Source organism: Drosophila ananassae, chromosome 3R (assembly GCF_017639315.1).
Source record: "Drosophila ananassae strain 14024-0371.13 chromosome 3R, ASM1763931v2, whole genome shotgun sequence".
Classification (NCBI taxonomy): Eukaryota; Metazoa; Arthropoda; class Insecta; order Diptera; family Drosophilidae; genus Drosophila; species Drosophila ananassae.
In genome coordinates, this window is record NC_057930.1 from 17,768,361 (window position 1) to 17,794,116 (window position 25,756).

Below are 25,756 nucleotides of genomic sequence, written 5' to 3' on the forward strand. Positions count from 1 at the left end.
ATTGGAATTACGGAAAACTAAACTTAAATTCTTTATTTTTATTTGTTTATGACACAACGTAGTCCTAAAACATAGCTGTGGTGGCTACTTATCAACTTTTACATTATTTTGAAAATGAAAAAAAGATTATTAAATTTATGTGTATGTCAAATTTTATTGCTCATTTACTCAGAAAACAGCTAAAAAAATGGGTCAACTGTAGCGCCTAACACGTATTTTTTGATTAATAGACAAATATGACGCTTGAAGATTTGTGGGACTCCCCCTACTATTGTGAATCTACCATGCCGATAACTTATTCGATAAATCGATGTTTTTTGTATAAATTAAAGTAAATACTTTTTTGTTGTAAGGAATATATCCTGATAACTGATAAAGGATAATGCTGGCTGATCCCTAGATTGGAGGGACCCCTCAATCCCTTTCAATTTCAGAATCTGGATTTTTTAGTGCGTTTTGTCAGCCTCCGGGGAAATTGGGTTCTCCCACCTGGTCACTCAATCACTATAAGCCCAAATGAAACGCAAAAAGGTCCAGATTTTTTATCCAAAGTTTTCGGCATTTATATTGACGTAAAGATGGCTCTATAGTTTGCGTATTAGCAACAACAACCAGCACCTAGGTGCCCCAAACACACAAAAAATGGAAACGTATACAAAACTCCCGTGAGTATTCGCAATGATTATTAATTTCACAATCCCCCTTTGCACACTGTTGCAGAGCGGTTGCACATTCCCCATTTATTGTAGCTGTGTGTCAAGTTTGTGAATCACCCGCCACATGTACACAGGCTTGTATGGATTCTAGTTTGGCCTCCTCCTCCCCCCCATGTTAACGTGGCAAATTCGGATCGAAGGCAATGTGGCATGCAACCAGGCGAAAAGCAGGTGTACACATTGGCTGACGCAATCGCTGCCTGGAATTGAATAATTCGTGTGGCAAGTGGCATACAGTTGCCACCCCGTAGCATGGGGTAGAACTGCATCGGAATGCATGGATGTCATGTCTATAAGAATGTTTAAAGTTATAGAATTTAGGATGCTGGATGAGGAGAAGATCAATCTGTGGTCAGTTTCTCCATTGGTATCTGTGTTTGATCCATAGAGGCATATATATCCACCAAATATGTATGATATGTTAGCTTGTATTTACTTAGCAGTGTTTTTATAAATTATATTACATTAGGTAGACTGAAGGGTGCCTGTCACGCTTATCAGCATGACACGGCAATCGATGTGCTTCGATTAGGGTTTTGCTAAATGGGGTTATGACTTATTAGGCAGTGGAATCAGCTTAATAAACTAATATTTTATTTTCCATTTTTTCAAAAATCTTGCAGTGCCATCATGGCATCCTTACAACAACCAGAATCACAACAACCACAACAACCATTCGCATTCTTCGGACCGGATTTCATCTATTCAAGGAACAGCATATCTTCTGTAATTTTTGACACTGATTTTGACTATGGACGCAACATTTCATCAAACCATGGAGAGCTTGGACTTGCCCAAGGAGTACTGGGACCTCAAGCTGGAGCCACAGTCTCCCAGTTCGGCGGTGGTCTCCGAACTGTTCTCTCTCACTGAGACAGACCACTCCATGTGGCTGTACGACGATAACTTTGCAAATGGTATGTGGTTGTGCTCAATATCCTTCAGAATCCTTCATCCAAGTTGTACTTTTTTTTTAGGAATAACTTTAATTGGTGACGAGGAAACCATGACGTTGAATGACGCAGCCTCGCTTGAGATGCTGAGTGATGAGGAATTTGTTGTGGAAATTTTTGATTTGAAGGATGAAGGCAAGTTTATAAAAAAGGTTTCTAAACGAAACTAAGAACTGAACTACTTAGCTGTAATGATATAGTAACTAAGCTATAGTAATAAGATTAGAAGAGTTATACTCTTGCGGAAAAGATTTCCCTAAAAACTAAAATATTTTTTAAGAAAATATAATAATAAGAAATGTAGAAACCAGCCAGAGAGCAAATAGAAATCATAAAAAATATAAATGATAGTAATCCCCACCCTTCATATTAGTATTTTGGTTCAAAGCCCAGTTCAAGGTAATCAGTCAAGGTTGAAAGAATAGGGAAATGAAAAAGTGTACTAAAGTTCGATTTGCAAACGAAAAATATATATTCTAAAGTTCAGAGTTTCAAGTTCTTACTTCAGAGTTTAAGTTTTTAGTTTAAAGAAGAGATTATTAGTATTAAATTGTGATATATTTTTTTTTTAAATGTTAAGAAAATGTATTAGTAAGAGAAATATTTTTGTCGCGTACTTCCACACAAGCCAGACAACAGTGGGACAAGTCGAAGCGCTCAAACATATGAAGTTGATAAACCGGATCCAGATTGGTTTTGTTTTTATTAACGATTTCGCTGCAATATTGAAAGACTTATAAACGAATACAGGCCTCTTTTGTGCTCGACGCGATCATATCGGGTGGTGGTCTGGTCAAAAAGCCAATTGTGGGGCAACAACAAGCCCTGCCAGCGAACAAGAGCCATGTAATCGGAACCAATGTTTTGTTGATCACGCAGCGGACGTGTGATCAGTGGGTTTCTCTTAAGCTTTTCTCTTTGCGGGAATGCAGCTGTAACTTTTACAAATTCAACAGATAACAGCTGTTTATATGCTTCTTTTTAAGTAATTTTTTACATATTTTCAATAGCTTGTGTTTATCTTTTTTGTCTGGAAAGTTACCGAGTCAAGTTTTGTACGTCATATTTGGATATTACTTTTATGATCGTTTCAAATCCTTTATGAAATCTTTTTTTATCTTTGAGGACGTGCCCCTGTTTTACATTTTGTTCAGGTTTTACAATACAATAAGGTTGTGGTTCCTATATATAACTTTCGAAGTGCTAATACATGTATGCAGCTTGATCTTTTTTAAAAAGGGAAGAGAGCAGAGACCGACCGAGCTGCAGCTCATAAAATATATTTAAACTTCTTCATATACTTTATCAGATACTTAATGAAATTGAAGATAAGTAGATGCAAATATTTCAGTTTTAAATATCTTTATCTTGATTTTATTATCACGTCAAACACGCTTTGAGCCGCCGAGTCAAAGTCCTGTTCTACTCTTATTTGTTTTGTGAGTCTAGGGGGTGCTTAAAAGAGTGCTGTTGACCATTTTGAATGGAAATTTTCAACGCCGCTCCACTGTGGCCGAGTTTAATGGCTCGGCTCATATTTGCCCGAGCGGCGATCGCTCACTTTTCGCTTTTGATAGCGACTCTGACTCAAAACAAAGCGAAAAGATTGATCTTATTGCAGGGTTACACTCTCTGCCACTGTCTGCCTCTCCGGCTGGCGAGCCGTGGGGCTGTGGGGCTGGCTGACAGCCAAAAGCGTTGCTGCTCCGCGTTCCGAAGTCAGTTGAAATCGTTACTCAGACACGAGCGTTCGGATCCAAGCCAGGCTTTGACTTCGATTTCTTCGACCTCTCCTCCCCCACCCAAGTGCCGCAGTGCCGCAGTGCCCCCCCTCGTTAACTGACTCTCTGCCGTCTTAATAAACAACACAACACAAAGAAAACTTCCAAAAGCAAAAAAAAGCGACTAACAAACCAATACAGCCACAAGTCTGCGCGCTTTTAAAACGCGCAAAAGACAAACAAAGGCGGGCAGTCTCGAAAATTGACTTAAATTAATGTGTATTGAGAAATATATAGACTTTAAATGCCTCTGATAAAGGAAATCTGGCGCGCCAACAAGAATAAATCAAAGCAATTTTTATTCTAATCGATTACCACTCGAAAGTGTCTCTGCATCTGTGCGCTTCGCAACGAACCTTCTCGTCAAAGGGACTTTGTTTTGAGCTCCTTCAGCTCTTGCTACTACGGCGCGATTTAAACGATATTGAAGAATATTATAAGAGATTTGTAACTATATGTAGCCTGGCGATATCCTGGCACATACCTGAACATTCGAGTGCGACCATTAAGGACTCTGTGAGCATGATAGCGCACTGTGGATACCGCTACATGTGGAACCGTGAAATTGTGATCAATTCGCAAAAGTTGGTGAAACGACGTTAAGATCCTTGTTGATCTACCGTCCGGCCACGCCTGTTTATTTTTTGCGGCAGCAGTTACATAACACGGACAGTGACAGGACCTGGACAGTCAGAGAGATAAAAAACAGAAACAGATAACATCCAACATCACACCAAGTTATCAAAGTTGAAAGTCAAAATAAAACTCTATAAATACCTTTTGCCACGTGCCTTAGTTTTTCGAGTTTTTTGTAAATCGTTTGTAAATATGATTTTTTTTGTCATTTATTGACAGAGTCAATAGAGCACGTTTTACCAGCAATTCGACTAAAATACCTTCAAAATTTTTACTGTGATTTTTCTACTGAAAACAATTAAAGTACGCATCATATATACGTATACTTTTCATATTTTTATTTACAAATCGCATACTCTTTATATAGTTTTAGGCTTAGTTTTTTTTCGATTAGCTTTTAGTGTCCTTTTTTCTACAAACCTTTCTTAATTTCTTGATATTTTTGATCTACTGCCTTCTCTATTTGTTTGTAAGCTAAGAACCCATTCCATTTACCCATACACTTTACTAAAAAACGACTGACTGCTGCCGCAAACATGAGCACATATATTTTTATGCAAGCCTATGGTTAGTATTTAAAAACAAAATTATAAAACAAATAAAATGATTACACTATTATTGTGATTTAATAAGGCATTGTTTGGGAAGACCAATAGAGTCTTTAGACTTGTTTATTTTCCATTATTTTAAATAAATATTCAGGAGCGAGTAATCATAGGTGTTACAACTGAATGCTGGGGTTTATTTAATACCTTTTGGGTTTATTTATGTGGGATTTACTTCAGTTTCCTAGCTGTGCCTGATAATCTTTGTGATTTTCCATAGCATTAGTACGCCAAGGTTGTTGCTAATCATGTTCCCATTTAATATCAATATATACTTTATATATAGAGCTTCTAATGCTTTCGTAAAGATTGTCGATGCGAATGTCTGTCATTGTGGTGTATTTGTTGTTTTGTTCCATTATGATAAGTGCAATATGTATTAATTTATATTTTTCATTGGTAAAAAAGTCAAGATAACAAATTAAAAGCAATCTTTGCCCCTCTATTTGAAATGCAATGAGACATATGATGAAAGAAAGTGCCTTTTGTTAAGGATAAATATTGCTTAGATTAGATTACAGATTCAATTATGCCCAGACCTAAAAGGTGGTTTATTATCAATTTCAATACCAATCTAATATAAATATAAACCTCTGACGTGCCATTTCAAGAATTATAAGGTATTTCTAGGCGTAGCAACAACCCGACTCAACGTACTTATGTAAATCAATTAATGCAGTTACAGTTTGCTCTGCTTTTAAAATATTCAAGCGCAGCTGGGCGAGGAGGAGAGACTTATTTTTCTTTGAAGAGACAGATTGATTGGAAACGTGTTATGCTAATCGAATCTAACTTGGGAGAGGTGAATGTGTACTGGCTCCACCTCAAGGTGTCGCTGGGTCACATTTTATATTTCAAAAACAGGTGCAACAATGTTTTTTTTAGGAAGCTTTTAACTCGACACTATCAGCTCTCTCTGATTTCCGATCTCTCATTGCGATTTCTTTCAAGATTTTCAGTGTCGACGAACTTGTCTTAATATTTATTTCCTTGAGTTTTCCAAAAGTTTTTAAATCAAGATCCCTCTTTTCAAATTTTTAAACTCAAAGTTTGAATAGTTTAGAAACCAGTATTCTTTATTGAAGTGTCTGAGAAGAGAGAAATATTATATAAATAGAATATGAAAAGCTGAAGCTTGAACTCACCTTGAAACTACTTGAAACAATTATAAATATTTATCTAGTCAACCTTACGTTACATATATATAATCATTCGATTTTTTATACCATTATTCAACTCAAATAGAGGCTTTGAGAATTGCTAATATAATATAAAACTTCCTTCCTCTCGAAAATAGAATGCCTTCTGGATCAAAAGGCTCCTCACAACTACGTCAACTACGAGGCCAACAGCTATCAGCCCAATATCGATGTGGTCAGCCAACCCATAATTCCCGAAACTAAAGTACAATTCGCTTCTGGCACAGCTTCTGCTGTCCCAGTAGATCCTGTTGACTTCAATTGCGATGCCCCATCCCTGATACTGCAGCAGCTGACTCCTCCGCAGTCTCCGCCACAATTCGATGCTATCAAACAACAAGCAGAGCCCCATTCCGTGCTCGTCAAAGCCGAGGAGAAGGTGGTAAGTTGAAGAAGGACACGTTCTTTGATATCTTAGCTAAATCCTCTTATGAATTACAGCAATATTATGCATCTGATTCTGCAACTCCGGCGGCGGCTTCTACGCCCGCAACCTTCAACTTCAACACGTGGGTGGGCGGAAGCGAAATTGCCCGGGAGAACCAGATCATCGATGATATTGTCAACATGCGGGCTCAGGAGTTGGAGCTCCCCACCAACTGGGAGCAGGACGACTGCGAATCACAGGCATCGTCCTCGCTGGGCGGCAGCAGCGCCAGCAGAGTGAGTGGCAGCATAGCGGACGCCGATGAGGAGTGGATTCCAGAGTCGCTTAGCAGTAGCTCCTCCCCAGCTCACACATCCGTTGAGGAGTTGGCCGTTAGCCCAAAGAAGCGTACTCGCACCTACGGCCGAGGCGTGGAGGACCGCAAGATTCGGAAAAAGGAACAAAACAAGAACGCGGCCACTCGCTACAGGCAAAAGAAGAAGCGCGAGATGGAGCACGTCATGGGCGAGGAGCAGGAGCTATCGCAAGAGAATGATGAGCTTCGTCGTACGCTTAGAGAGCGCCGCAATGAGATGCGCTATCTGCGCCAATTGATTCGGGAATTCTATCAGGAGCGCAAGCGCTAAACTTCATACTGTCTCATTTAATTTTAATTTTTGTTTGCAAAGTTATCGTTATACTTAACCCAGACCCTCACACCAATGACACATTCTCCTCTATAACCTCCCCCAACAACAGCAATCACAATCCCCCACAAAAAAAGTTCATGCCCCAGTAGCTAAATATGTACGCAGTTTGTCGTAGGCTTCGCCTTTTGGCACGTATGACGGGTCTGTGGACTCCAATTTATCCTTGCCAGCGAATTTCAGCGACAAAAATCTAACATCCAGCGACACAGGCCAGTGTGGATAAGTATATAGCCACCACACATTGTTTTTCGTAAAAAAAATGAACATGAAAACCTTTTTATTTTGTATTTTGAACAAGCACCCTGTGTTGCATCTGCTGTACGATTATGCGATTATTTTTGGGCAATGGTTATACACAATTCTTGACAATTTTTGTAATGTCTGTATCAATAAATAATTTTAAAGTATATTATTAAAACAGCAATAAATCAAAGGGTTTTCAAAAGAAATGTGCTTGAAATATTGAGGGGTGTTTGGGTAGAGTTTAAGCGAGAGTTCTATAACTTTTGTATCCTTCACTGATATAACTTTCTATTTGTCTTGAGCGTAGTTATCAACTCTTTAGTTTGCATATGTATACTAGCAGAGACTAAAGCTTAATCACAGAACATAGTCTATCGAAAAAAACTTTCGTTAATTAATTTGCAATCAACAAGTTTATATAAGCCAACTTTGCTCCAGGATACTTCACGTGTGGGATGTCTGTGGAACATACTGGCGATGGCGGAGATAGCTCAACAGCGACTCTCCATGAGGATGTCGTGGGCATAATCGGATTATGATTATGGGGGTGTTATTAGAGCCAAGTTTCCCATCCAACATACTGGCTAAAGCTGAAGCTGAAGTGCATTGAAATTACATCGCAAAATGCCAATTAATTGAAAAATTGCATGGAAAGAAAGAGAAGTGGACGGTATGCAGAAATCGGTATACCTAAATCAGAAAAACAAAACAATCTCTGTCGTGGGAGGAGATCTCTGACAATGGAAGTGGCTTGGATCGGGGTGGTTATGTACGGGGGGCGGGCCATGGGTTGCTGTGGGATTTGCACTCGGGACATTTTGACGGATGAGTCGACGACGTGAGCCACAAGTCTGGTCCTGGGCACAGTGGCTGTGCGTATTTCTTTGGCTCGCCATTTTCACTACTAAACTAAATTTTCCACATCGTTAATTTATATTAATATGATTTCTGTGTCAACGGTCGATGCGTTTGCTGTCCAGAGCTCGCTTTCCATGCCATCGTAGTCGTCGTCGTCGTAGCCGTCTTCGTCGTCGTCCTCATCGAGGTCTAATGTCGACTCCCGCCGTGTATGACATGCCAGCCACGGCGCCCATGGAGGTCGCCAGCACAATATTTATCTAAATTGTTATTTTTCACACTCACGCAGTTCAATGAATTCGTGAAAATTACGTTTGGGACTTTGTGTTTGCTTGTCGCCAAAGCCATCGTCGGTCGGCGTTGTCGCCAAAGAACTTCGATCCTTTCGCCTGAGCCCACAGACTGAGCCCGGGCGACTCTTTAAGCGTGTGTTTCCTCTTAAGTATATTGGCATAAAATTCAATTTTCACGCATTGTGTTAATCCTGTTATTAGCTTCCGTTCAGTGGAAGGATTTCCAGCCATGAGGATAGAATCTCTTGAACTTTCAAGTTGGTTGCTCGGGTTTAAGATATTCGATCTATTCATCGGTTTTGTGGTTTTAGAGTTAGTCAGGTCATTGAGAACTTAATCTATTTGATTTATTTGAAGAGGTTTAAATATCGATTGGTCCCAAAGGGGATAAGGGTTAAAAGGGTTCAAGGGTTGTATGATAACTGCGGTAGGGTTTCTAGCTTACAAGTTCGTTATCTAGCGGATGACAAGTATCTATAATATCTATAATAAACTTAATTCTTGTAGTGTTAGATAGAGACCCCCCAGTTTATAATAAAAATGGTTAAGGAAATTATTTTAGCCCCATTCCATATGAATAGCAGTGCCTAGTTGCCCCCAAAGATCTCGTTTGTGGTTAAAAATTGTCACCACCGACTTCAATCTCTAGAGAAATTAACAAACAAGTAGGAAAAGAAATCAATATCATCGTTAAATTTAATTAGGCATCAAATAACGAAAAGGCGTCAGGCTAAATCATAAACCAAATGGCCTGAAACTGACCCAAGTGCCGGCAGAACTCTACCCTCTGGCCCCGAGGTGGGTCGCCGGAACACTTTAAAATACAATTAAAAGTCAAAACGTCACTGTAAATGGAAGCCAGTGGGCAACCCTCTAAGGACGAGAGAGTCCCCGCCAGTGTGGCGCCAAAAGGGAAAGTGTTGATCCGGGGTGGGGAACATGACACTCGTTTTACATAACATTTAACAAAATTATAATGAGGCATAGAATAAATGGTATTCGGCTGGGAGGACTTGACTCGAGCTTAACCCTCGACGAATGTTAATGAGATAATCATGAAGTAATCATGTATACCATTTCAGAGGGTATTATATTTTCAAATCCCTTGTTTGCAATGCCTGGTATGTGTTTTTCATTTCCGATTTTCAATCTGGTTTATAATAATGCACTTCTTAATGCTGAATACATTAAAGGACCCATGTCCTCGAACTTCTATATGAGTCGGGGTAATAGTTTATGAAATGACGACCCTGTGCCATGTTCAAAAGAGAACCACATTACATATCCATTTCCACAAATTGAATTACTCCAAAGAAGAAATTACAGGCCATACATCTTATATATAATTATCAAATCAGAGAAAAAATCCATTTAGGTTTTCCTAATTACTGACCCTGGCAAAGATGAAGTCTCTAGACTGTAGATTTAATATACTTTTTAAGGAATTTGATGTCTATGATGTTTGTTTTCCATTCTTTTTTCCTTTTGCTAACATGTTTCCATCACTAAGTAATTTTACGAGCCAATCCAATTTTTGGATTTCAGTTTCAGTTCGGTTTTCTCCCCCTGCTTCGGTGTGTGTGTGGTCTTATCTAATCGCATTAAGTGCGAAAAAGTTATTGTGCCCCCTTATCGCAGCCCGCACACATACGAATGCAGAACCATTTTTTACGTACTCCCTCGACTTCGTCCCGTGCAAGCATAAAAATAAAAAAGTTAAATAATATAAACACAAAGCGAAAAAAAGCGGGTTTTTGATGCGGATAACATACGGGCCGGGCCAATTTCATTTCGATTGTAATGCTCGATGGGGTGTTAGTTGTTGAAGGGGTTCTCATTTCGAAAAGTAGAAAGGTGCAACTACTTTTTATGAGGTGGGGCTCTTTTGAATAAAATAAATATTGAACTCCCAAAAGGAGTAAGGTGGTAGGAAGGACCAAAATGGCATCAAAAACAATTGTGTTTCAGAATTAATTTTGCTTCAATATCGATTTTGAAAATTTCATCAATTTTCTTACCCATATATTCCTGTCTGGGTACAACTTTGTGACAAATAAAATCAAATGCAATTTCACGGCTATTTGAATGGGACAAAACGAAAAGCATTCTCCTCCACATTCCACATTCCCCCAATAATGAAATAAATGAGCGTCATTTTCAATTTGCCACACAGATGAGCCACCAAAGAATGCAGCAGCAGAGTGGGCGTTTCAGCCAAAGAGGCTGATGGCTCGGCTCTGTTGCATTGCGGCATGGGAGCAGCGGGGCTTTAAGCCAAAGTGCATACAGGCAAGGGGCATGATGGGCTTATGGATGTGGTATGTACACCATGAAGTATGCACCATCTGCAATTAGCGGTATTTCGAGTCTCCTCAACTCGACATACCATTGAAATTTACACATGGGAGCAACTCCTGTCCCAGTGTACGTGACATTTAGGCAATTGCCTGTTAGCCACTTTCAAGTGGTGACTGTTGGGAAGACAAATATTTTTTTTAGTATGGATGACATTCAAAAGTACACTTGCAAAATGGGTGGTACAAGAAGCAATATAAGTACATAAATCTAATCAAATATTTGATTATTTATATGGTAGTACGGAGGAACTAGGCTAAGCAAATAGGACTGGGAATGTGAGTAAAAAATAAATATATGTGTTTGCATTGGGTTAGAATTTTATCAAGTGACTTTGTGCCTTTGGGGGGAAGCTCCATAAATGTACATTTAATTAGCCAAGGGCGGACCACTTTTCCTCTCCTTCCACCAATTTGTTTGTCAATTGAGCATTTGAAAGGGCTTCAAAAAAAAAAAAAGGAAAAGACAAGAGAAATCTGACAAACATGGATGGGTGTCCTGTCCCTTCTTGAAGGAGACAGGACCCCTCCTGATGTGTAAACAAAAATCGAATAAAACTCATGTCACATGAATCCTTAGCAAAATCAAAAACAATTAAAGTTTACTCAAGAAAAACAACAACCAGCGAGAGGAGAGCTCATCAGCATGCTTCACACACACTTATTTCCTAATGCCGTGTAGGGGTGGCACGGTCATGTGTGTAAACATGATCTATTTCCCCACATTACCCCCACATTTGCCCACCCCCTCACAATGGTCCCTCACAAACACACACACACACACTTTGGCACTCTAACACATACGCACTGGCCACAATGAGAAGATAACGTTGCCTACTTTTGCACGCTATTCGCCAACGCAAACAACTTTCGCATGACGTCGTTTGACGTTTGCTTCTACGTTCTCGGCTCTGGCTTCCCCTCGAATTTCCCATCCCCATCCCCGGACATGTATCCCCGTTTCCCTCCCGTCACCCAACCCCTTTGCTTCCTCTCCACTGCCTCACCGATAAATAAATTTGTACATTTGGTGTAAATGCAAATAGATTGTTCTTCCTTCACCCAACTATACAATGCGTATGTGTGCGTGTGTGGGCTGGTTGGGTGATTAGAGGGTGGCGATTCCAGTGACAAAGGGGGTGTAGGGGCGGTCTGGGGCCAGAGGCGTCGCTCATTTGCGGCTTGGCCGAAGCGGCGCCAGTCCGCCGACCAAGCAATCTGATTCCCTCCCGACCCCAAACACCCCATTTTCATTGTCGCAGTACAAAAATTTAAAATATTCATAGTCTAGTATTCGAGTTGGATATGTTGAGGTAAGCCCATTGTCCTTGAGGCTCTCCCCAAACAATATAAACATGTAATAAAGCCCATAAACATCTTTTTATATCTCCCAAAAGTTATCAGATCTTGTATTACCTTAATCGTGATCTATTTAAAAGCCAAACTCACGTCTAAGAACTTAAGAGACAAGTCATTGGGGCTATTAGTGCCAGCAACATTGAAAGACATTATAATACTGTCACTGGCCCTGCCGAGGAGTCCAAGGAGACATCCCAGAGTCTCGTAATGCGCCATCAATAACAATTACCTCCCGTGTCATTTTCCAAAAGGTGCAAATCGCGAGCCATCAAAGGCAGGCTGCGGACGTCAGTGCTCTTGTAACTTTCCACCCACTTACCATTCCAGGTTGGGCATTTCAATTAATATCGCTTCATTGAACGTGCTGCTACCGTAATTTAAATGCTAATTTTTCAAATTATTTTCTTTTTTTCTCACCCATGTCTTTGGGTAAACTTTGCGATTTTCATAATCACAAATCAGGTGAAACTTAAACTTTGATTACATTAACATTGTAAAGCAGTGCCGGGATTGAGAATCCTTCGCAACATAAATAGCTTTATCCCTAACCACATGTCTCTTTGCGTACTATTTGCTGTCGGGATGTTTTTCAGAAATTCTCCTTTAACTTTTTAGTGACACCAATTAGCAATTCTTAAGCCACTGATGCAAACAGTTCCCTGGGAAGGAGGCTAGTAAACATGGCCATGAAAGGAAAAGGGAGAGCAACCATATTAAAGGCCGCCTTTTATATGTTTTCCAACATCGCCTTCTGGCTCGTTACATCGAAATGTATGCTATAAATACAAATTCTCTCGTTTTTCATCGGCTGCAGTGTAAATAATAATTATGTTGACTTATTTTTTCATCCTCCACCCTCTCAGTGTGGGTAGAGAGACCAAACACCAAGTGCCTGGTTTAATACGAATACTTCTCGGAACAGCATTTCATTCAAAGTTTCATTGAAGGGTTCTTCAGTCGAGGGGGATAAAATAGTACTTTAAACACAGTTTACATTAAATTTCAACGAATAAACCAAGAATCTGAAAATATACTTAATTTCAATTTAATTACATTTAAAAGTTTCGAATTTCTCAATATATTGTATTAAAATGTAAGTTTGAAAATTAAAAATAAATTTCAAACTTGGCATAAATCGTCCAATTTTCTGATGGATCCCCTTCAAAATGATGAAGAGTACTGGGATGCTCAAAATGGCCCCCAGCGATAGCCATATCTTTGCCAATTTCCATCCGATTCTTAAGCGGAATACCTTAAACGAATTGTGGATCGATTCTTTATCATTCTGCATCAAAATCTAAGCACGAAATATTTTTTTGATTTTTCGTCCAATTTTCTGATGGATCCCCTTCAAAATGATGAAGAGTACTGGGATGCCCAATATGGCCCCCAGCGATGGCCATATCTTTGCCAATTTCCATCCGATTCTTTAGCGGAATACCTTAAACGAATTGTGGATCGATTCTTCATCATTCTGCATCAAAATCTAAGAACGAAATATTTTTTTGATTTTTCGTCCAATTTTCTGATGGATCCCCTTCAAAATGGTGAAGAGTACTGGGATGCTCAATATGGCCCCCAGCGATAGCCATATCTTTGCCAATTTCCATCCGATTCTTAAGCGGAATACCTTAAACGAATTGTGGATCGATTCTTTATCATTCTGCATCAAAATCTAAGCACGAAATATTTTTTTGATTTTTCGTCCAATTTTCTGATGGATCCCCTTCAAAATGATGAAGAGTACTGGGATGCCCAATATGGCCCCCAGCGATGGCCATATCTTTGCCAATTTCCATCCGATTCTTTAGCGGAATACCTTAAACGAATTGTGGATCGATTCTCCAGTATTCTGCATCAAAATCTAAGAACGAAATATTTTTTTGATTTTTCGTCCAATTTTCTGATGGATTCCCTTCAAAATGATGAACAGTACTGGGATGCCCAATATGGCCCCCAGCGATAGCCATATCTTTGCCAATTTCCATCCGATTCTTAAGCGGAATACCTTAAACGAATTGTGGATCGATTCTTCATCATTCTGCATCAAAATCTAAGAACGAAATATTTTTTTGATTTTTCGTCCAATTTTCTGATGGATCCCCTTCAAAATGATGAAGAATGCTGGGATGCTCAATATGGCCCCCAGCGATAGCCATATCTTTGCCAATTTCCATCCGATTCTTAAGCGGAATACCTTAAACGAATTGTGGATCGATTCTTCATCATTCTGCATCAAAATCTAAGAACGAAATATTTTTTAGATTTTTCGTCCAATTTTCTGGGGCGTCCACTTCGAAGAATGAAGGGATGCCCAATATGGCCCTAGCGTTAGACGGAATACCTTAAACTATTAAATGGATCACCTTTTTTATCTTCGCTTATTAGAACTATGAATACTTATAACATTATGGAAGCTGGGACTTTAAGTAATGTTGACATATTGTAATGATTTTATTGTTTCTAATTTATTAAGTCAGGCATATAACTGTGAAGTTTTAGTTGCCAGATATATAAGCGTACAAACAACTTATTTCTATAATTTTTAATGGAAAATGTGTTTTTTTACAAATTATAAATCTGAAAATGTAAACTCTTATATTTCCTTAGCCTACTATTTAGGGCACACTGAAGTGGATTAGCAATGAAGGGTACAATTTTACCGTTATTTTGCATATAAAAACATTGCTGTAGATCCTTGGATTTGGTAGCAATTCAATTAATAATATTAAAAAAATTAATTAATAAAATAGCGCCCTCCTCCTCGATTCTCATAGGTTGCACTTAAGCAAGCCTGAAAACTAAAAATAAAATATTTTTTTTTTTTTGATAATTTTGCTTTTGTTATGTTAATTTTTTTGTTGTTGTTATTGTAATTTTTGTTGTAAATGGTTGTTGTTGCAGTTTTTATAGCAATTGTTTTTTTTTAATTTTTATTTTTTGTATTATTTATTCTTTTTTTTTATGCATGCGTGGCTTGGAACACGTGTCCCTGCCATACAGCCACAACTCTTTTTGAAGAAACTGTAAGTGTCTATTGAAGCAGTCAATGCGTGTTTGCGCAATTCCCTCCATAAATATCGGCCATTGCTGGGGCCATATAGTATTGCCCCTTCATTCATTTGACCAAGGTACAGCCAGTGAGGAAGAAATATTTTCTTGTAATCTTAGATCTGGTGCCATCAATCCGACCATGTATGGCGTGATCACTCCAGTGTTGGCACCAATGCCGTTGGTGATGCCCTCAAAGTGACCGCATAGTTGGGACTTATGTACAGACAACTTAGTTTCATTCTGGAATAGAAGGCACCCATAAGATGGTGAAGAAACCGACGACAAGAACACGACAAAATCCGGAATAGGTGGCGCCCATTATGAAAATGGCTGGACCAAGGGATGCTGTAGCCTGTGGAAAGAGTAAGTTACATACAATATATCCACAAAACAAGCCACCTGACCACCGCCAAACACCTAGTTTTCAGCACTTGTTTGCCGCAATTCAGGCGGCCAGAGAAACAAGTGGACACGAGTCACGATCAGCCAGTCGGAGCCTCTCATGAAGATCGCCAGAGGAGAGAGCAACATGAACACCACGGTGGAGAGAATGCCAATGACCAGGATCCATACACCGTCAAATTTCCCGCCCAGCATACCGCCAGGAATATGCGTGACGATTTGACCAATGAGAAGGAAGACAGAATCAGGACCTGCAGGTAAGTGACAAAACGTGGGGGATCGAACAAATCGAATAAAATATGTAGGTTGTTCTTAGAGGGGATAAAGGGGATGCCCCAGAAACTACTACCAAATATTCGCTAAGAATCGCTTCAGGTATTCCGCTTAAGAATCGGGTGGAAATTGGCCAAGAAACGGCCATATTGTTCCTCCATTTATTCCTCAAAATCTTTTAAACGATTTGTCCCAAAAATTGTAAAAAAGAATATAAGGACAATATACGTCTTCGATTATGTGATTTTTCAGCATAAGAAGTGCTTGCAATAATAAATGTAAATACAAGAGTGACCAACACCCTTCTCCCGACAACATTGGGGGAATGGGGCTTGTCAACATGGTTTTTTGCGGTGATCCGACGAGAAAATGGCAAGGATACCGAGCATCTGTAGACGACGATGGGAGAGGCTTGGAAGATTTTTTTTCCGCTATTGACATTTGACAGGCCGCGTTGGTCCCAGAGGGCAGGAAGCTGAATCCGGTCAGGGTACGTCTTCTTAGCATTATTTTTTTTTTCTAGTTGCCCCCTTATTCTTGGAACTGCTTTATGTTTTTCTTGTTTTTAGCATTTTTAAATAACCGCGGGTGCGATTCCCCGGCCACGCTAAGCGCCGGCTTAGAGGGTCCTTTTAGATGGGGGTTGGGGTATGCCCGCCTTATGATTAAATTTGTGTCTTAAACGTGTTAAAGTCGATGAGGGACTGGCTGCTTAAATATGCCAGTCATGTGGTGAAGCCTTCTTTTTTGATTCTATTAAAGGCAGTGGGTGTTAAGCTGAGCTAAGTATTGGATTGAATCGAATTTTGCGGTTGCCATGATTGCTGATGGAAATACTAAACTTTTTAAAATTAATTTAAAAACATATTTTATTAGCTTAGCGTTATTTTATAGGTGAAGTCTAACCTTTAGTACTGTACAAAACAAATTATTCAGAAATTGAAACAAAATTAGGGCGGCTGGGATGGGTTCTAAAGGTTTGACCTTCTGAATTTGTGAATTGAGTGATTACCTCTTATAATAAACCTGAACCTAGTCTTTCCCTTTCCTTTCTAAACTCAATGCTAATCTACATACTTCGTCTCAACCCTCAATCACTCGTTTTTCGATATTAAATAGGGCAGTTGTTTGCTTGGTTTTGCTTATGTCAGACCGTCGACTACAATGATCGGTTTAATAAATCAAAAAAAAGAGCCGCAGCCCCCAGACGCACAACTAAATGTTGAGCTCTCAAACACGAGGCATGCTGCACCGCAAATGGCCAAGAACTTTTCTTATTGAAAATAATGCAAAGGTCCTTTTGTTAAGGATTGCATGAACCTCTGGTCTACACTTTGGCCGCAAGACCCTCCCCACTCCTGCCCAGCGCCGGCCTGGAGTCTATTTTTATACATTCATGTTTATTATTTCCACATCTACATAGGTTCAAAAACACTTGGGGGATAGTATGCCGTATACCGCCATTAACCCTGCTGTCCTGTGATTTACATAATGTCCTTGTAGACAACGTGCTTCCTTAGCCCATCCAACGAAATCCTGTTGCCAGTTTAAAAATATTAACTGTCAATCTGTATTTGGCGACACTTGGATGAAGGAGAGTTGGCTGGAGAAGGGCGGTCTGAAGTATTGGTAGTGCACTTGTTGTTGAAGTTGGCTTAAAGGCCATAAGTCAACCAGTGAAGAAATGACTATCCAATGAATAAACCTTTGGTTAGGAAGCTATTGATTTTGTAAAGAGCAAAGATGAAAGTGTGCACTTGCAGAAAATAAACTTCATCTAAAAAAAATCTATATTTTTTAACAAAATTTTTAACAAGCCCTTTGAGCAAAGTCAGATTGAAATCAAAAATTATTAAAAATATATTGTGGAAGATGGGCAACTCTCTGAAAGACAGAATACATTTTGTGGCAACAGTTTATTATCTTTCGACAATAGTTTATCATGAGATAAAAACTCTCCGATAAGGACACACAACAAGAGCATAAACAAACAGACGATAATAATAATAACAGTATACAACTCACTCAGTCAATTGGAGTTGGTAACAAAAGGATCCGGCGGTTGTGGGTGTTGAATGCAGGCCGTTGAGAGGAACATGCGTCACCGGGACTAATCAGGCACCCACTCCCCCGATTTCCACCCTTGTTCCGGCCCGGCCCTAGTTGTTACTCCCCCCTGGAGTTGGGCTGAGCACGTGGTGTACATGTCTAGGAACTCCAAAACATAAGCCACCCCGTTGGGCGAGTCAGGGATGTGGGTTCAGCAGCCCTCAATGTGATTGAGTTTTGGGCTTGGATGGCATGTATTTGGGCGTACTTTATAAAATTCTTTATATACAAATTTCTTAAATATTATTTAAAGTTTTTGTAGGCCGGGAACTCTGTCCTTTCCTATTTATAATCAAGAGTACCATTTGTGCTTAAAAAAATTATTTAAAGTGAATTACATTCTTTCAGGACACTGAAATATATAACTAAAGCAATTTTTAGCAAATAGAACAAATCAGATATCAATCCATGACCCAAAAATAGCCTTATCATATATTTGAAATGTCTCAGACTGAGCCAGCACTTTTAGCCGTGTTCGTCGACTGACACAAGCCCGAAACTCACTCGGATTTGTACTCACTTTTTGAGCCTTTTGAATTGCTCTCGATTCGTCAGTCTGCTTTCACTCGGGAACTCGTGCCGGTGGACACCCCAACCCTTGGGTTTGGTGGACTTGTTGCTCGACTCGTGCCCCATCGGCCGAAGCTTGTGATTCGCCTTTATCCCGAGCTCGGGCTGCCAAACGGCGACTCTTCGTCGCTGCAGCCATTCCACAAGTGGCCGTCATTCTTAACGCTTCCGCGTTTCCGGTCTACTCTGCGCGCTCAGTTCCGCTAATCTTGATCCAATGCCAGTTGGTCGGTATCGCAAATTTCGGAAAAACCTAGTGATTATATTTATAGATATATTGGAAAATTTAGTGCTGTTTATTGGATGGAAAAGTTTTTAAATAACAAAAAATAAAATGATCAGAGAAAATGTGAAGTGTTTGCACATTTTGTGTGAAAATAGTGCTTGAAAAATATATTTCATCATACAAATAAAGTTGAAAAGGTTTTGAATAATAATTCCTCAGCAATTGCCCAATTAATTTGTAAGTTAAAGATTAAACTTTAGTAAATATTTACGTAAAAAAAGGTAGAAGCGAGAAAAACGCTACTCAATTGTGGATACCGCTGGAAACAAATACCTTTAAAAAAATTCCAAAAGAGATATCCTTTTTCATTTCTTTTCATCTCAGCGGATCTTTCTTAAAGATCAGTAGTTCTTTTACAACAATTCTATAAACTCCAGCTCATATATCGTTTATACATCAAATTTTTAATCAATGAAACTTTGTATAGAGCTAAGGGAGTCCTCATTCTTCAATCATTGAAGTTCAATGCGATTGAATAATTTGAGTTCATTCAATTCACCATAACTGCGTTAATACCATAACGAAACTCTTACTATACTTGTCAAAACCAGTGCACCTTTGTTCCAGTCGTGCTTCAACCCACATCCAAGAGGGCAAACAAAACATTCTTTATTTACTAGAAAGCATAATAAATATTACACAAGACAAGGTGCAGACTGTTGCAAAGAACCTGCACTCCCTGTATTGAATTTCAAAGTCAACTTTCGGATAGGATTTAAAGGGTACACGGCTTTTTCAAAGATATTTACTTAAATAAAAAGTATCAGCAGATTGTGATCATCAATATATATTTTCTAATAGATCCGGAGGTGGATCTCTCGATAATTTAATAAAAAAAACATGTTATGTGTATCTTATTCCGACCTTATTTGTGTACATTAAATGTATTCCTTTGAAAAATAAAAAAATCACTTTTAAAAATCACTGAATTTAAAAGAATCTGTTAAAAAATGTATAAATGTGGAACCATGAAAATACTTGATGACGTTTTAGAAAATAATCATTGGAATTGGAAACAGGGCTGAATAGGATCTCTAAACAGGATCAAAGTCCCAGTATCTCTGTAAGATAGCATACTTTTTGGGGCGAGTAAGCCTTTAATGGATGTGGGTTTAATTTGTTGGAAAAATATAGATGAGTAATGTAGAGACAATAATAAATCCATTTAATATATATTTTAGTTCAAGCTTAATTTATAATTACTGATTAAGGTGTGATTCATTTATAGTTCCTCAAGAAATAATTATGGAAACATTTTAGAACCCTTACCAAATAAAAGCATTTGAAAGTTTTCCCGCCTCCACTGGCCGTTTAATGTTTTCTTGTAGTTTTTTTTCTACAAACACTCTTAAAGAAGAGCAATACTCAAGGGCCAAAGAAACATTTGTCGTTAAATAATAGCGACACTTTTGTTTCTCTCAACCTTAACGCCGACCGAGAAAGAATTGCAACGCAAAATGCGCGTTTTCTATTACAACAAAGTCGTTGTTCATGTCCAGGCCACCAGGTCCCCGTGCCCCCGCTCTTTAAATGCTGAAACACAGTTTCCGGGTCAAATGCTGGAAAGCCAAAGGGCATAACCATAACAACGCGGCTGCGGCAAAGGCACTTCATCGGTCACCCATTGCTTATAGTTTTCTTTTTCTTAATTTAAACAAAAAGAAACCCGTTAAGTACACATTAGGCTAAGTGAAAACGATCTTCGAAGAATTCTTGGTATTTTTACTAATGGTTTAAATAAAAATAAAGAGGAACGCACTCCACAGTTTCTCAACAGTGATTCTCAACAGTTTTCTGAAAAAACAACTTACAATGCAATTTCTAGAATATCTATAGACTGTCAATATCCGAATATAAAATTAGAATTTTTCCAATATTACCGGCATTTTTGTTTCTGAATATTACAACTCGAAATAGCTATGCGTCACTCGACCTAATTTATGTGTCAAATAGTCACGTGTGTTGTTCAATTAATATAGCAAATATCGATAAAAGATAACGAATGTCCAAATAGGTGTCATATCAGAAAAGACAAAAAACAATAAATAAATAAAAACTAATAAATCCTCATAGATTATTTATAAAAGTAAATCGTTAAATGATGAAATGTGATGTGCTGTGTTAGAAAAATACACTTTTAAAGATATTTTCTATAGGTTTAATAATGATCCGATCCTTTCTCTTTTTAATGTTCTACAATACTTGTATAAAGTCGGGTTTAAATTTCTAGGGATGTTGAAAAAATAATCAGGGTTTAAATTTCATTTTCTAAAGCCTTACTAGAAAACTTGAATCTATTAGTGAATCCATTATATTAACCCTTCTGATTCCTAACTTCCTTTTAGAAATTAAAAGCCAGTGAAATCCTTTTTAAGACATAATATTATCCGTTTCTTTTAAAATGATCTGTTTATTATCTTCCCATTATCCTTTAGCAATATTTTTCTGGATATTTGTGAATGTTTGGATCCCTTCGAAGCCATGAATGCCACCCAGCTAACGGAACTGATGAGCAGCCACGACTTTATGCAGTTGCAGCAGCAATTGCATCATAACAACAACAATTACAACACCGACGGACACAATGGCCTGTCACCGGAATCGGCGGAGGGGATCTCACGGCCCGTGCGACGCGCCACCAGACGCACCTCACAGGTAGAGGTAGATGAACGGAAAGGGAGGAGACTGTCATTTTCATACGATTTTCTTGTTGCGTTGCAGTTAAGCAATAACACCTGCGACCTGGAGATGACAGATTCCAGTTCCCAGAGCGACGATACGAGCGGCGGCGGCGGTAGCAGCAATGGCGGTGGCAGCAGCACCACCACCAATGGCCAGCAGCAGGGCGGTTCACAAGACAACCAGCGGGCCTCGAGTCGGGGGCGTGGCCAGCAGCCCGGAAACGGAAGCTGCTCCTCGAGCCTAACACCCAACAGCGCCCACTCCAGCTCGTCCAATGCCAATTCAAGCTCAAACCGGCGGCGCAAGGGCGCCTTGAATGCCAAGGAACGGAACCTTCGGCGTCTGGAGTCCAACGAGCGGGAAAGGATGCGGATGCACAGTTTGAACGATGCTTTCCAGTCGCTCCGCGAAGTCATCCCCCACGTGGAGATGGAGCGGCGGCTCTCCAAGATCGAGACTCTGACGCTGGCCAAGAACTATATCATCAATCTGACGCACATTATACTCTCCAAACGCAACGAAGAGGCCGCAGCCATGGAGCTGAACTCTGGAGCCGTCGGCGGCGTTCTGCTCTCCAATCTTACGGCGGAGAATGGAGGAGGAGGTGGCTTGGGTGGCGCCACCATTAGTGCGAATGCGGCCACGCTTTGTTTTGAGGACACAATGCCCAACGGGGCATCCTACGACTGTGCGCTCCTGGCCGCCACCGATGGCAGCCTGCTGAACGCCTCCGCTGTGGCAAGCACAGCCTCCTCGATGCAGAACCTCCAGCCACAGAGCATGCACATACAAACGCCGCTGGACCATCAACAGGCCAACCTGCCCCACCACCAGCAGGCGATGCTTAGCCATGTTCACATGGGAGGCACGATGTTGCAACCGCAGCAGCAGCAGCAGCAGCAGCAGCAACAGCAACATCAGCAGCAGCAACAGTCTACTCTTATACTCAATGGTAACACTCCGGTGGGCGTGGGAGTGGGCATTGGAGTGGGTGTGGGTGTAGGGGTGGGAGTTGGGGTCGGCGGCAGTTCCGGAACCTTCCCGGATGTTAACGATAACTTTGACGAACCATTCCGGGAGTTTTTATAAGCCCCAGAGTGGGCTAATTATCGAATGAAAGCTATATAGTAAGTAACTCTGTATGAAAACTTCATTAAAAACGTAATAGAGAATCAATGTAAGTTTAAAAAATATATTTAAGGGTGTCCTTTTTTGATCAATTAATTAGAGCTAAATTTAACCCATTAAGTCACTTGTTTTAAACAAAAATTCTATATTCTTTTCATTATTTTTTTTTATTAAAGTCTTTAATGTTAAAATATGTGTTGGTTATTCTATATATTTTTTTTGAAATCAAAAACAATTTAAAATGGACTCATTACGGATTTCAGTTGAAGCAAATAATACTTATTTAAGAATATATTATGTAAATTTATGCAAAAAAATCAAAGATTCAAAACCTAAGGAGTAAGATAATTAAAAATTAACCAAAAGTCAAATTTAATCAATTATAATACGTTGAAATATAGAAAGTAAAATCACTCAAAAAACCAGTTTAGTTTTAAGAATAGAGATAGAATAACCTTAAAAAAATGACATTTTCATTTAAACAGAGAAAAATATCCAAAGTCCTATCAAGATGTAAGGACTGTTCAGGAAGTAATGTTCGATAGTATGCGATTATATAATATAATTGCCAGCAATAGCAACAACACAAAGCATCAATTACCGTTAACTAGCAACTCTGGCGACTGCGGACGACTACGGTCGCCGTCGAAGTGACGCGCCAATAAGTTAATTTACCACCCATGATCTTTTTAATGCACTTGAAACTTACCATGGATTAGGAGGGACATGGATGCAGGAAGGGGGGCTTCTAAACAATTAACACACCGAAACGTTGAATGGCTCACTGGAATTGGCACACTTCCGTTATGGGTCGAACCCCGAACGAACCCACGGGGCGCGGAAAAGGAACAACACTAGTGACGCTCGGAACGGTAAACAGTAATAAAATAACGGTGCTCAATGGGTGGTGGGAGCTAGGAATGGGTCACAGGCTATGAGGATGGGTGATAGGTAATGGGTGTGTGTTTGTGTGTGTGTATGTATATGCGTGTGTGTGTGAGAGCTTAAGAAGATGCTGGGGTCTTAGCAGCAATTAAGTGAAAAATTGTCGATAGGGTGACTCTGTTTTCGTAGATGCCAAGTTAAGCTTGTTGATTATGTTTTATTAGTCGGAATGTGTATTATGGGTTAGTCAATGTAAATATGTAGCTAACATACCAAACTAAACATAGAAATATCTAACAATATAGGGCCTATGTCAAAAATCTACAAGCAAACGAAATGAAATCGCCGTGGGCCGAGCAATATTCGTGTCCTGGAGTTATTTCGCAGCTAGTCGGAGCGATCAGTTCATTCAATTGTAATTCTAGTCATGTTCTAATCCCGAAAATAAAATAACTAGCAAATAATATATTTGGAAAATGCAATATAGATGTTTAGTCATTTCTTAGATGCGCATTGTAAAAGTTAAATTAAATTACTGTCTATTAAACATAAGTATACACACCGTTTCAAATGTTGCTTTCACCAACAAAATGTGCTAAAAAAAAAAACAAGCAAATATTAAAAAATATAAATATTAAATATATAACTCGTAATGTAAATAAAACATAAGGGTGTAGTTTGACGAGCATTTGTTGGGTACAAGAAAATAAAGGTATATTCACACATCTCTATGAATAAAGTACAATGTAAAAATAATGCTATAAATGCCTAAAACGGTGCAAACGAAAATATATTAAATAAATTGAAAACATTTATTGTGTTTTATTGAAACTTCGAAAGTAATGGAGGAATTATAGACATGGCAGCTAGAGCGGAAGCTCCATTGCCGCCATTATAGATGCAAAAGATGCAATTAGCAAGAGCAAAGTCGAATGCAAGATGGAGTTTTGTATTAATGAACTAGTATTATTGAAGTTAATTAATGAGTTTAGGTTTAAAATAAATTAATATGTGTCTAAACTTTCATATAATCTAGTATTTAAGATTCCACCATTGTTTTCACATGGCGTTGCCACATCGCTTGAAAAAGATCCCACGTTTAACACTATAAAAATGTGTTCAAAAACGCGTAAAACGGGTTTTTTGTATTTAACCCTCTAGTGCCCAAGACCGCCTCTAGACGGGTAATGTTAAAAATACCGTTATTTTATTCTTTTCAATCCTTTTGACTCGGTTTTGCATTGTTTCTAATTTGGGAAAGTCCAAAAATTAAGTTGGTTGCTTTTGGAATACATACTAGAGCTTGCGCAAGCTGCTGTATTCATTTGAAGAAGAAAATTTGTGAAACTCGAATGAATTAATTATTTTGTAAAAAGTGCAAAATGTAAATATTTTTTTTAAATATTATAAATAGTTTGCCGGTGGAATAAAAAATTGTACCGTGTTGTTGATAGTCTCAAGGACGCAAAATACGAAACTCACACTAAAAATAAGCTTTCGTTAGCTTTTTATTGCATTTATAAAATATCCCGTCTAGAGGCGGTCTTGGGACAATTCGGGAAAAAAAATTTATAAAGTAATTTAGAAAGGGAAGCAACTTATGACATATTTAAGTACGAATAACTGCTTGAATAATGAATTAATTGAATAATGTAAATAAGTTATCAGCTCTTTCCGACGTGGAGATTGAAAAATTATTAAATTCTATTGATTTTGGCATTGATACCATGACATTGATCTATGTTGGGTAGAGAGATTTGTGTAACTTCAAGCGGAAGTCCTACTCCTTTTGCAAAATGGTTGTCACCCTCAAGTTCGATTGCGTCCAATTCACCTCAAGCATAGAAACGCAAACGTAAAGCGCCTGCTGATCATAATACTGCTCATGTTAAAGAAAGCACAATAGCTGAATGTGGATCTGTTTGGACTATGGATCCAAAAGCACCGCTTTTAAAAAAGATGTTGTGGTACCAAATGAACCTATTCATGGATATATCTGCAATATCCTTTAATGAGCCTGACCTCGGAGAACTTCAAAATCTGGATACGCCATTCAAGTGTTTTCAATTTTTATACCCTTGCAGAGGGTATTATAATTTTGGTCAAAAGTGTGCAACGCAGTGAAGGAGACATTTCCGACCCTATAAAGAAAATATATATTCTTGATCAGGATCACCTCCTGAGTCGATATGAGCATGTCCGTCTGTCCGTCTGTCTGTCTGTCTGTCTGTCTGTCTGTCGGTTTCTAGGCAAACTAGTCTCTCAGTTTTGGAGCTATCGAGTTGAAACTTTG

General features: G+C 39.0%; 3 protein-coding genes across 4 annotated transcripts; all 3 read left to right on the forward strand.

The window, feature by feature from the left end:
• The first annotated feature begins 478 nt into the window (after nucleotides 1–478).
• On the forward strand, nucleotides 479–7,416 carry LOC6497151 (activating transcription factor of chaperone). Of its 2 annotated transcripts, XM_014906050.3 has the most exons (5): nucleotides 479–665; nucleotides 1,340–1,633; nucleotides 1,694–1,804; nucleotides 5,989–6,272; nucleotides 6,332–7,416. In XM_014906050.3, exons 2-5 carry the CDS (start codon nucleotides 1,468–1,470, stop codon nucleotides 6,902–6,904), a joined length of 1,134 nt encoding a protein of 377 aa, XP_014761536.2. In that variant the 5' UTR covers nucleotides 479–665; nucleotides 1,340–1,467; the 3' UTR covers nucleotides 6,905–7,416. The 2 variants fall into 2 exon arrangements, with proteins under 2 accessions (XP_014761536.2, XP_032311019.1); XM_032455128.2 differs by lacking the exons at nucleotides 479–665; nucleotides 1,340–1,633; nucleotides 1,694–1,804 and adding an exon at nucleotides 3,408–4,653.
• Nucleotides 7,417–15,055: 7,639 nt separating this feature from the next.
• On the forward strand, nucleotides 15,056–17,436 carry LOC123257386. Its single transcript, XM_044716221.1, has 3 exons — nucleotides 15,056–15,491; nucleotides 15,550–15,787; nucleotides 17,307–17,436. Exons 1-3 carry the CDS (start codon nucleotides 15,449–15,451, stop codon nucleotides 17,434–17,436), a joined length of 411 nt encoding a protein of 136 aa, XP_044572156.1. The 5' UTR covers nucleotides 15,056–15,448.
• Nucleotides 17,437–18,420: 984 nt separating this feature from the next.
• Nucleotides 18,421–24,267, forward strand: LOC6497154 (protein dimmed). The gene is made up of 3 exons (XM_001962620.4): nucleotides 18,421–18,945; nucleotides 21,204–21,423; nucleotides 21,490–24,267. Exons 2-3 carry the CDS (start codon nucleotides 21,250–21,252, stop codon nucleotides 22,537–22,539), a joined length of 1,224 nt encoding a protein of 407 aa, XP_001962656.1. The 5' UTR covers nucleotides 18,421–18,945; nucleotides 21,204–21,249; the 3' UTR covers nucleotides 22,540–24,267.
• The last annotated feature ends 1,489 nt before the right edge of the window (nucleotides 24,268–25,756 follow it).

What these genes read in the sequence shown, in the direction of transcription:
- LOC6497151 (XM_014906050.3), top strand. Translation starts at nt 1,468, where the DNA reads ATGGACGCAACATTTCATCAAACCATGGAGAGCTTGGACTTGCCCAAG. An exon ending in TTTTGATTTGAAGGATGAAG is followed by an intron (nt 1,805 to 5,988) that starts GCAAGTTTATAA and finishes TCTCGAAAATAG; the next exon opens with AATGCCTTCTGGATCAAAAG. An exon ending in TCAAAGCCGAGGAGAAGGTG is followed by an intron (nt 6,273 to 6,331) that starts GTAAGTTGAAGA and finishes TATGAATTACAG; the next exon opens with CAATATTATGCATCTGATTC.
- LOC123257386 (XM_044716221.1), top strand. Translation starts at nt 15,449, where the DNA reads ATGAAAATGGCTGGACCAAGGGATGCTGTAGCCTGTGGAAAGA. An exon ending in TGCTGTAGCCTGTGGAAAGA is followed by an intron (nt 15,492 to 15,549) that starts GTAAGTTACATA and finishes CCAAACACCTAG; the next exon opens with TTTTCAGCACTTGTTTGCCG. An exon ending in GACAGAATCAGGACCTGCAG is followed by an intron (nt 15,788 to 17,306) that starts GTAAGTGACAAA and finishes ATGTCCTTGTAG; the next exon opens with ACAACGTGCTTCCTTAGCCC.
- LOC6497154 (XM_001962620.4), top strand. Translation starts at nt 21,250, where the DNA reads ATGAATGCCACCCAGCTAACGGAACTGATGAGCAGCCACGACTTTATG. An exon ending in CCACCAGACGCACCTCACAG is followed by an intron (nt 21,424 to 21,489) that starts GTAGAGGTAGAT and finishes GTTGCGTTGCAG; the next exon opens with TTAAGCAATAACACCTGCGA.